The 12,008-nt window shown below is 35.2% G+C and overlaps 1 protein-coding gene across 3 annotated transcripts in view; it reads right to left on the bottom strand.

Annotated features, from left to right (window-relative positions):
• MYBPC3 (myosin binding protein C3) overlaps positions 1–12,008 on the bottom strand; it is a 627,853-nt gene that overhangs the window by 173,277 nt on the left and 442,568 nt on the right. For all 3 annotated transcript variants that reach the window (XM_044082825.1, XM_044082823.1, XM_044082824.1), the window contains one exon: positions 9,232–9,320. In XM_044082825.1, the coding sequence (XP_043938760.1) occupies positions 9,232–9,320 (89 nt within the window). The remainder of the gene's footprint in view (positions 1–9,231; positions 9,321–12,008) is intronic.

The following is a 12,008-nucleotide window of genomic DNA, read 5'->3' as shown; positions in this document are numbered from 1 at the left end:
CTTAATTCTAGAAAAAAGTACCTGAAGAGTTTAATGAATTGAGAAACATCCTAATAAAGATCACAGCTGGTGGTGACAGATTTACTTATAAATAAATAGTATAAAGAATTTACTTATAAATAAATAGTATAAAGACAAGAAAAATGTCGACATGCTTTGAATAAGGTTCATAGTTAATCATTTACCTCTTCTGTCCTGTAGCTCACTACAGTTGCCTTATATCTTTCCCACTTATTTTTGAATCCCTTCACACGTATAGTATGCAACTACATAGGCTGCTAGACTGTAGAAACCGTATACCTTAGCACTGCACGAGTCAAAGAATTCAGGCAGATTTGGCATAGATCTAAATTAACGATTGTGTGCACTAAGCAGACTAAGTCTAGAGTAAATATATTAATGAAGGCAGTTAACCTTTGCTGCAGTTCATGACATATAACCTTGGCATATATGCCTCTGTCACAGCCATGTAATTTGGGAGCACAGGTGTGGACTAATTGCACTTAAACATAAAAAATAAAACCCTGATTATACTACAGATCCGATGCATATTGCAACATCATGTGGCTAAGCAGTATCATCATCATATCAGGTTTAAAAAAAACAACAAATTTTGACAAAATATCCATAGCATATCTGGTGTGTATAGCAGCAGAAGGTCTAATGCATGCAAACACACTGACAATGCTCCCAACACCACTGACAAGATAAATATCCTGTTAATGGGAGCTAAAACAGCACAGATCCTCTCATTTAAATACATGTAAATTCCCGATCAGCCACAGTCATCGTTAGTGAGCCAGGAACGTCAGAGAATTGCTCTTGGCAATGATTGCGCAGTTTTTGCATGTGACACATTGTACCCCTATCAGTATGATTGCTACATGGTTTGTACCTGCTAGCCTATGAACTGATACAGGTCAGCAGTGGCTTGCAAAATATGCTTTGCAAATAAACAAATGACTTGCATAAAGACATACTGTAACAGTTGGTAGGGTCTTGAGGTTTTGATGTGTTTTTGGCAGAAGACATGAGATTGCTGTCCTGTAACAGAACAGAATGAATTTGTACTTCACGCTCAAAGTGAGTACATCCAAAACAACAAAAAAGTACAGTACATTCAATTACTTTACTGTATATTGTATAACTTATATTGCCTTCAAAATTACTTTAGTCAGTTAAAATCATTCAGTACCAGGAATAGCTATGACTACTTTAAAACTAGAATGCTTTACACTACTTGAGTTGTCATTTTTGGTTTATTAATTGTAATAGTCATGAATTACTGTCCAGTTCATAATCCTACTTAGGTTAGTGACAATCCCATGCCCATTCCACATATTAGAGAATGTGTACTTGTCTCTCTCACGCTCCAACTTAAAATTTAATGCAAGACCACTGTAATTTAATAGGAGGGAACAGTGAATGAAAATGCTGCTGATGTCAGTTATATCAGATAATTAGGATATTTTAATAACTACATATTAGCATGCTAATTGCCATAAATGTCAGTGTTTACTTTTTATACCTTATGTTATGAAATCTCATCTCCCCGTCACTCACAACATATGTCTTCATTCCAATATGTCTGAAAGGCACCCATTCGATTTTGTATATTATGACTGTGCCCACTGAAAATGGGACTGAACATCCATCTTCTTGTAATCAGAGATCCCCCTTTATTGAATGATGAACCATCACAACCACTGAAGTAAACATTTATGCAGAACAGAAGAAATAAGCTTTTCTGAACTGGGACCAGCGCTAGTTAACCTTCCAGCTGACCAAGTTATCATAACAAATATTTTACTTATGCAGTTATTTCTTTGTGTCAGTCAGTTTTTATATACATTCATTTTCAGTTTATCCTCACAACAAGTAAAAAAAAAAAAAAAAAAAAACTTGAATTGATTTTTAAATTAAAGAAAATTAGATACTTCTTAACCAAGATTGACTCCCATTCATTTACTAATGTAGTGTTGTCCTAACAGCACTGAAGGATAACTCCACAAGTCATAGCTGGATGTATATGTTTGTGCATGTCAGACTATCATCACTTATTCCTTTAGTGAATCATGACAATGCTCTGACTGCATACTAGACATGTGGAGCATATCCCACTTATGGGACTGTACACTATATTTTTGAATCTCTAGCACATCTCACACTCAATCTTAAAACTCGGCTGTATGTATTCACCACCTTCTATATGAAAAAAAAAATACTTTTGTCCAGAGCCAATAAGTTCTCTTTTCAGGGAGGGCACCTTTGTTGTAGTGCACTGTTTTTGCTACAAGATGATATATATATATATAATATAATATAATACACCATAGGTACTAAAACTCTTGTTTTATAAAACACAAAGCTTTCAAGCAACAGCTCTTTCTCAATGCATAAAAATGCTAAGTGAATGGTCACTATAAAAGTATAAACTATCCAATCAACAACTAGAACCAATTAGACAACAAAATGATGTCATATGTATTTATTTATTTTATTTTATTTTACATTTGTTGACCGGGCTAGTCTAGCTGGATATATGTCCATTTTCAGTAGAGGCCCGGGGAGAAAAGCTCCACACATTTCAAATAAAGTTCACATCTAGAGAAGTACATATTTAGAATGCAAATACATTTTCTTGTAAAGAAAAGAATAATAAGAGGTTGAAAATGTATAAAGTACATATAAAGAAGGTTACGCATATTTGAATAGACTTCGTATAATTAATAAGAACTTACATTTAATTGTTGCTAAGAATACTAGCTAAGAAAAGAAAAGAAAAACAAATAGTGTAGATAAGAAAGGAAGATAAAGGAAAATGAAATGAAGAAGCAGTTAGGCAATACATCTAGAAGTAATGTGTGTCACTTTTTAAAGAAATATACTAGTTTTTACCATTCCCACCCAGCATTATGAACAAGACAATAATACAAAACAGCCTGGTAAACAACATACGACTACACATACAAAAAATGAAAAATATATAATTATAAAAAATATTTTTATAAAAACCATCAAATACATTCACATTTATATTTAAGTACTGGTTTCAAACTATTCTGAAAATTCAACCGTGGGGTGACAGATGCTCGAAAATAATCAACCCACTTATATTCTGCAAGTTCAGTTTAACATCACCACCCCTTATTCCTATATTTATTACCTGAATTACTCTAAACTTAAAAGAATTATCAGATCCCATTGATTGAATATGTTTAAATAATGCATTATTTTCCACTCCTCTATGAATCTCAGACAAATGTGAACATATGCGTTGCTTCAACATTAAATTAGTTTTGCATATAAAGAAACTAGAACAGGCAACACAGTTAGCTAAATAAATCACATTCTCACTTTGACAGGTGGCATAAGTTCTAAATTTAAAGATAGCCTTAGAAATTGGATGTTCAGAAATCAAATCAGTATCAATAATATTGCAATAACTGCAATGATGGCATAGATGTGTCCCTCTACTATTTATAAATAACGTACTATTATGTGTCATATCCTTATAACATAGTAGTTGTTTAAGATTTCTCTCTTTCTCATGTACAAAGAAGGAACTAAAGCCTAAAATATTCTTAATGTCAACATTAGACATTAGAATGGGCCAATATTTACTAACAATCTGTTTAATACTATTCGTATGTCTAGTATATTTCATTAGATATCTAACAGGTCTTTTCTGCAGATTTTCATCCTTAGCATTCACTATATCTACAGAACTATGTTATAGATTAGGGAGACCCACATCCACACGTCTAGCTATAACATCTGTTCTCATATTATTCAAAAGACTGGAATCATAACCTCTCATTTGAAAATCTTTAGTCATAGAATCCAAATCACTAAGAAATTCACTGTCATTTGTATTAAGTTTACTAGCTTGAAAAAACTGACTATAGATAGTGTCTTTAAAGGTATACCTGGGATGCATACTCTGAGAATGCACATACTGTGTTGCTTGTACATTTTTTCTAAAGATAGTGGTACCAAAGCCAATATCCGATACACTAATAGAGATATCCAAAAAATTCACTCTATTCTTATCCCAGGTCAAATCAAAAACTAGAAATTGTATATTTTCATGCAACCAATCAATGAACAAAGCTAAATTAGCAGCACTACTATTCCATAATAAAAAAAAAATCGTCAACAAAACGTTTAAAGAATAATAAATTATTATTCTTATAACTCATGGAATCAATGTTATCAGAAATAAACAGCTCTTCCCATCTGGTCAAAACTAAACTGGCATACCTATTTGGAACAGGAGTACCCATTGCTATGCCAGCTTGCTGCTGGAAATATTCATTGTTAAACATAAAAACATTATTTTGCAGAACAACTTCTAACAGAATACAACATTTCTATTTTACATGAAGTATACATACTATGCTCATTTAAAAATTATCTAATATATTGAACTCCTAACTCATTGGGAATAGCAGTAAAGAATGATTTTATATCTAAGGTACCTAACAATAAATCTTTGAAATTAGTGTTCTGTCCTGGATAAAAGCAGGACTAAATTTCAGTAGAGGTTTAAGTTGCCTTTCCAAATATTTTGAAAGTGATCCATTGACCCATTTACTCCCAACCACTATAGGTTTCATAGGGGGAAGGGTCATATTTTTATGCAGTTTAGGCAACCCATAAATGAATGGTACAATGGGTTGAGCAGCATACAAAAAATTTTACTCATCCAGACTAATATCACCGTCCATTAACAAGCCATACAGATAGACTTTGACTTTATAAAAAATATTAGTCACCTCTCTAACATTAATATTATTAAAAGTTAATGAATCGGGTAACAGACTGGACATCAAATCATTATACAAGATTTTTCCTAACACCACAACTTTACCACCTTTATCTGCAGGTTTAATTATGATGTCATCATACAAACATAGGTCCTTTAAGGCATCTTTCTCCAAAGTTGTTAAATTAAAGAATTTGGTAGCATTACCCTTAAAAAATAAATCATAAAGGTCCTGCTCACACATCTCTGCAAATGCTTTGACTGTTGGTGTATGCAAAGGTATGAAAGTACTAGATCATTGTTTCAAGTGTGCAGTGCTTATTAAAATTTTGGGATCCGTTCCATGGCTGAGTGTCCGTTTTTATCTGTTGCTTTTGGATTGTTTGAACTTTGTGTTGTCGGTACCATTTATTAAAATGTTTATCGCTTTCATCTCTGTTGGCAAAAGACAATTTCTGAACAAAGACTGCACTTTCCAAACCAGTTAAATACAGAAACTTGAATACTACATAATGGTGAAATACCAGTCAAGCTCAAATATTGATTAAAAGCAGTTAACATCATACTCATATACATCCGATAAATGAACAGCATCAGAACCACTAGATCCAAGGATTTAAATTTTGCTTGTGATGTAAGACATGTTGGCAAGACACATATGTGTCTCAGAGGATCCCTATGCTTCCCATCCATGAGAAGCGGAGTCCATCCCTAACCCTATTTAAGAGTAACCTTGACCAATGGATGGGAAATTGGAAATTTGTCCTTGGTCTGGCAAAAATCTCTCTGATAGATAATGCCCAAACTAACATACCCCCTCCATATAACCTCTAGAAACTTCCTAACATACCCCTTTCCTAATAAACACCCATGATACATAGATTCATAGGTGCGTACTAGGCCAATGACCCTGGAGCCTTTACAAGCTTAGCCCATAGAAGTGCCCTGGCATCATGCCACCATTAGTTCCTGGTCCCTCTATCAAGTAGAGCCACTGGAGTGATCCCTGGGATGAACTTTCTATTTCCCATCCACTCATCAAGGTTTCTCTTGAAAAGAGCCAGTGAGGTGCTCTGCTTGACATGTATGGGAAGTCTATTCCAGAGCATGGGCAATCTCTGGGTTATGAACCTGTCCCTCCAGCATGTTCTGTTGATTGTGGTAATGAGGTTGAAGTCCCTGGAGTGTGTGGTGCAGAGGGATTGGGATTTCTTTAGGTGTAACACTTCTAACAGGGCTGAGTCAGACATGGCTTTGTAAGTCAAGCAGAGATCACCTCTTAATAGATGTTATGAGACAGAGAAAAGCTGGAGTTTTTTGGGTCTGTCCATGCAGGGCATATGTTTAAGGCCTAGGATCCTCCTCGTGAGGTACTTTTGTGGCTTTTCCAGCTGTTGCAGGTGTTTAGTGAGCTTAGACTATGAGCTGATTAATCTACTGGTGTCAGCGATCAAATTAATATAAAATGGCTCCTGAAATTGACACTTTCTAAATTCAGATACACTTTTTTGTTTAGTCACTATTTGACCTTGACTGGTATTTATAATATTATATTATATTATTATATTTATTTCACTTAGCACTCAAGTTTTTGCATTCAGTTGCTGTTGGTGATCACTGACATTTTGTTTGCTGAGTGTGGATGTTTGTAGGCAAGTGAATCCATCCTATATAGCAACAGTTTTCTGGGTTATGTGTTTGTGTTTGCTTGTTGATGAGTTTTAATATGTGTTTGTGTAATGGTAGGAGATGTGAGCTACATAACTGGGAGGTTTGCTGTGTGGTCAAAAGGGTGTTTTAGATGAGTTTTGCGTGTGTATGTGTGTTTGTAGTCAAGTGATAAGGGAATGTTGCGGTGCTTAGGTTATGATTGTATGTGTTTGTTGACCACATATAGGAGACAGGGCAATATTTGTAATATATAGATCAAAAGAGTGCTGTCTCTGAGTCATTAGGTAGGCAATCAAGTGGTATTTGCACTGTTTATTGTATATGTGTGTGTAAGTATGTGACTGATTGGGAATTGTGTCTGCATGTGTGTCTGTGTGGGTTTTTTGGGCTAGGATGATTGCTTTGGTGTGTGTGTATGCAGGAAGGGTATTGGTTATGTCTTTGTTGTATGAATGGACATGTGCTTGCAGTATGTGTGTGTACGTGTATATTGATTTTGTAGCTGATCTGGGATTTGTCTGCTTTAATTTGTGAGGGTGAGCTCACAGGCTGATTGTGATTTGTGTGTGTGTGAATGCGGATGCGTGTATGTGTTTTGAATGAACTGGTTGATTGGGAGCTTGTGAGAATGTTGTGCAAAATGGCTGTTTGTGTTACTTTGTGTCCTGAGGAACATTTACCTTGAGGTATGTGTAATCTCAGAGTTGGTCTTACTCATTCTGGGAGGATCACTAAAGGGTTATGTGTGTGAGGGGTCTGTACCCAGTGTAAAATGTATGTTGAGTGTTTTGTTGTATCTAGATGCATGCATTTATGTTGAGTGCTGGGTTGGTGGAAAGTCTATCTCAGCACGTGTGTGTGTTTTGTATATGTGTTTGCAATGAGTGTGTTTTGTGAAGAGCAGGCTAGTTGATATGTGTGCTGAGTCGACATGTTTTTCTTTTTTTTCCTTTAATTAGTGGCTCTTGACTAGCCTACGCTTATTGTTAAGTGCACTAAGTTGCTTGTGGCTACACAGTATATAAAATGTGTAATCATAAAAGAAGAAAATGACCAAGTGGAAGCCCTGTGTTTCTCCAGCAGAAAAGTACAAAAAATCAGCAAAAAGCTACACGTGAACCATGGCCAATCAGACATTGTTTATTATAATCCAGCAAGCTTTAAATTTTCACACAAAAATGATTTACCAAGTTGAATGAACTTGATAAAGCATTTTTGTGCAAAAGCTTAAAGATTGTTAGACTATAACAAACACTGATTGTCCGTGGTTCCTGTGTAGATTTTTGTTGTTTTATGCAATAGATGTAATTGTTCCTTAATCAGCATTATTTATTATGCTTTACTGCTCCATCTGTATGTATTTAGCATGGACAATTTTTGCATAAGTGGAATTTTAGATTTTTCATTGCTAAGCTTTGATGTTAATGAAGTAGCACTATAGCATTCCTTTAACCCTGCTTTATGTTCAGTGATTGTATATTCTTATTGCTCAGTCTTGGTTTACTTATTTTATTTTCATTTAGTTAACTGGATGAGTTGACTGGTCGCTAGACCCTTTTCAGCAGCAATCCATGCCATTATGGCAAGAAATCATACAAGCATAGTAAACAGCATAATAGAATACCAGTAAACAGTGGTGAAGTACAGTTCACTGCAAACTGACATTACATAATGACACAATTAAAACAAGCTTGCCACCTTTTATATCATGCAACAATTTCAACTTTGCTGTACATAATTTTGAAAAATCAAACAGCCAAGTGTAGAATTTGCATATTTTCATTTTACAATTGGTGCACTGTTTGCATGGCAGTTTAAAGCAAACACAATCATATGTAGTATTTACATATATTTACATTTGGTATACTGTGTGTTTGTATGGCATGGCAGTTTGTATAAATGGCAACTTAAATAGTTCATATGTTTGACATAAATTTTATTTTCTGAACTGTACTGTAAAGATCTCTAAGACAGGCTAAATTGCTGACATTACATAGTGTGTCTTGTAATGCTCATGGTTATCTTTAAAGTTAGTACTTTTATAAGGTCTAATTTTAGTTTAAATTTAAAGAGCTCTAGTATATTTTTGCTCTTATACCTGGTGGTATATGATTCCACACAGCGAGTTCCACTTTGGAGTGTGCTTGTTCTCCAGCTGTGGTTTTTAATCTTGCTCTAGTAAGGATATGAGCTTCAAGTGAGGTTTCTCTTAGGTCGCAAGTTTGTTCTTTGATGTTAAAGGTTCTTTTTATAGGGAGGCATTTACCAAACTTAATTAGTTTTAATAACTGAACTCCAATATGATGGTTTCCATGGTTATGTGTTAGGAGCTCAGTTATGTGTTTTGAACCAATTGAACTGAGCCTTCAGAGTATGGGGATGGCAATTATAGCCAGTCAGTAATGCAAATCTACAGATTGTATTTATTGTTTAGGCTACAGCTGAACAATCTCTGTTACTAGGTCCATTTCTCTTGCTTATTAAGAATATAGAATGCATGGCTCCAGCCTTGTAGCCCAGCATGATGCCACTGTGGTGGTACAATGTAAATGTGTTTAAAGTGCTGTTTCTCAACAGGACTTTTGTGTGACCCAACTATACATACTCAGATACATAATAGTAAGACACAGTAATACAGAAAGGCTCTCAAATACAGTTAATACATATTAGGAATAGTACATTGTGAGAGTGTAAATGTGTTCTTGGATAGAGCCTACTTAGCATAAATAAATAAAAACTATAGCATGTCGGATGATTCACCTGGTACATATATGACATTCACAGTGACTTACCTGGAAAGGGATCACAATGTTTACGGTCTCTCCCACTTTCTTTATGAGGGTTTGTCTCAAATATCGGGGCATCCAGATCTTGGGGCGCTCTGTGACAGAGGAAAACACAAGATTGTAGTGCCATTTGAAAATACATGCATTATTAGCACTTCATATTTCGTTGCTTTTTAATAATCTTGCTGTTGAAATAATATGTAAAAAAATAACAATACATTTATACACATTTCTGGTTTTATTTATTTGGGTTAATTTCTTGTTATAAAATGTAGAGAAATATGATACTGGTAGTTGAAAACCCTAATGATTCCTATCCACCCAAATCCATCTCTACAGCCCCCTCAGCAACAAAAATTAATTGTGACATCAAAGTCTTCTGTGGATGAATTCTGCTTACTGATTTATCTCAATGCCATTAGAATGAATGTAAGATGATAGCTGTAGGGACTGTATAAATCTTGATAAAATAAAGAAGATTGTTAGTTTGAATACTGATACATAGGGATATCCATCCCTGCTGAGTTTCTTTGCGACTTTGAATTACCAGTTGAGCATTTCATTGTGAGAATAGGTAGTGGGTGTGGCTGGAACATTTTGGTATTTCCTTGCAAGGGAGTATAGATGGAAATCCGGGAGTACAGTCAGTAGAGAATGTGACCTTGTGATTTCTATTGTCACATTTCACAATACATTTTCCTATCTTTTTTTTCAGAACTCTCCCATTTTTTTTTTGTCATCACCAGGACAGAAGGCAAATCTGCAAGCTTTCTCACCAGTTATTGTTGCCAAGAGGTGAATATTGTGACAAGAGGAAATTTCATAACTGTGCAGTTGCAATTTGCACTGTGCAATGCACAGTGTGTTGTGCAAAAGCAGTAGTAACATACATTGCACATTGCCTTTTATAGGTACATATGTGATGTGCAGTGTGAACATGTACTACACATTAGTGCAGAGTACATTAAAATGAGTTGTTCTGTGCAGTTTGCAGTGTGTGTCCTTCACATTCTTGGAGGCAATGTGCATTATGCAATCCACTGGTGTGTATTGCACATTGGTGCAGTGTGTATTGTACAGTGTCCTGTGAACTATTGCACATTGCACTGGGAACATGCACTGTCCATTGGTGTAGTGTGTAGTGAATTGGTAACATGCATTCCACACTGATGTATTCTGCATTGTGCAATGCACTCGTAACAATGCTTGCACTGTTTGAATTGCTCAATTCATTTTTAGCATGTACTGCACATTATCTAGTGTAGTATGCAGTGTGCTGTACACTAGAAAACATATACTTCTGCATTATTTGATGACATATGCATTTCGCAATGCACTGGTAACACAGGGCATTGCCTGCTGCAGTGTGCATAGTGCAGTGCACTGGTTACGTATACTGCACATCTGTGCACTGTGTACTGTGAAGTGCTCTAGTAACATGTACAGAATATTGGTGTGGTGTGCACTGTACAATGTATAGCATAACATCTATTGCATATTGCTGCAGTCTCCACTGGGAAGAGCACTAGATAATATTTCAAACTGCAAAATCCACAAAACCACAAAATCCAGCTATGAAGAACCACTCAAATAATCACAATAAAATTAAAAGATTAAGCGCTTTTGTTCTTTTTTGAGTTGAAAACAGAACTTTATCAGAATCTAAGTATATATAAAATACATTGGATTAAAAGCCGTGAGTTAAAATCATGTGATGTTTAGATGCTCCAATAGCAAACAAGTATTAAAACTTTGGACCAATCAGGAAATGTCTCAGCAACCAGGAAATTATTGTTGCAACTTTCTTAGGATGAAAAAAAATAAATTAAATAAAATAAAGTGAAACCATAAGCTCATTTTAAAAACTTGGAATTGTGCTATTAAAAGACATTTAATAACAATAGTATTGTTTAGTAGTGGGTGTTTGTCAGCACTGAGGCTGATTTGCCGCACAGTTTCTTGGCATTCGAGCCTGACATGTATATTTCAGACTGGTTCATTGTGGATTATACAGTGCATCAGGCATTGTGTATATGCCGCATACTGTATGCATAACATGTATTGCGCATTTTGTGGTGCAGTATGTAATGTATATTTCTGATATAGTTCACAGTACCCAAACTGCATTGCGCATTACGTAATGCAGAGCACAATCAGCAGTAAGTGATTTGCATTATTTTGCTTATTTTAGAAAGAGGAACTGCAAAGTAGGGCATAATATAAATCAATGACACACAGAAACAATGCACACCTTATTACTTAAGATAAAATGGGTCACCTGAGGGCACAAAGATGTGGAGGGATTTTGCACCTTGCTTTCCTATAGATTTTAGCATGTTCTCCTTTATCATAACAGTAAGCTCTTCTTAAGCTAACTACTTCTTATCAGTCAAAAACCACCCAGCTCTGCACAACACTGACAGCCTTCCATCAACTCCATACTCTAAGGCCTGCAGGGTAATGAAGGGTGAAGATTTTTTTTTGTTTTTCATTTCCATAGGACATGTCACTGTACCCAATAATGCACTAGATCACTATGCACTTACTATCTTACTCCAGCTTTTGCTCTAACTAAATACAGTTCCTCCTTTTCCTTACAGATAGTTCTGGCCTCCTTGGCAGATGGCATCAACTAGCAATTACATTTATTATTGCTTATTTATGTTGCTGTTGCATACATGATTTACATATTTAAAACCTGTTAATATTTTTGTTGGCTACTGAAAGTATATTCTTTTACTTTGTATGTATGGCTACTAGAATGTATTTAGTTCTGCTGCATT

This window comes from Protopterus annectens, chromosome 9.part0 (assembly GCF_019279795.1).
Source record: "Protopterus annectens isolate FY-2018-M chromosome 9.part0, PAN1.0, whole genome shotgun sequence".
Lineage (NCBI taxonomy): Eukaryota > Metazoa > Chordata > Ceratodontiformes > Protopteridae > Protopterus > Protopterus annectens.
Note: the sequence above shows the minus strand (reverse complement) of the source record. Positions and strands in the feature narration are given on the sequence as shown.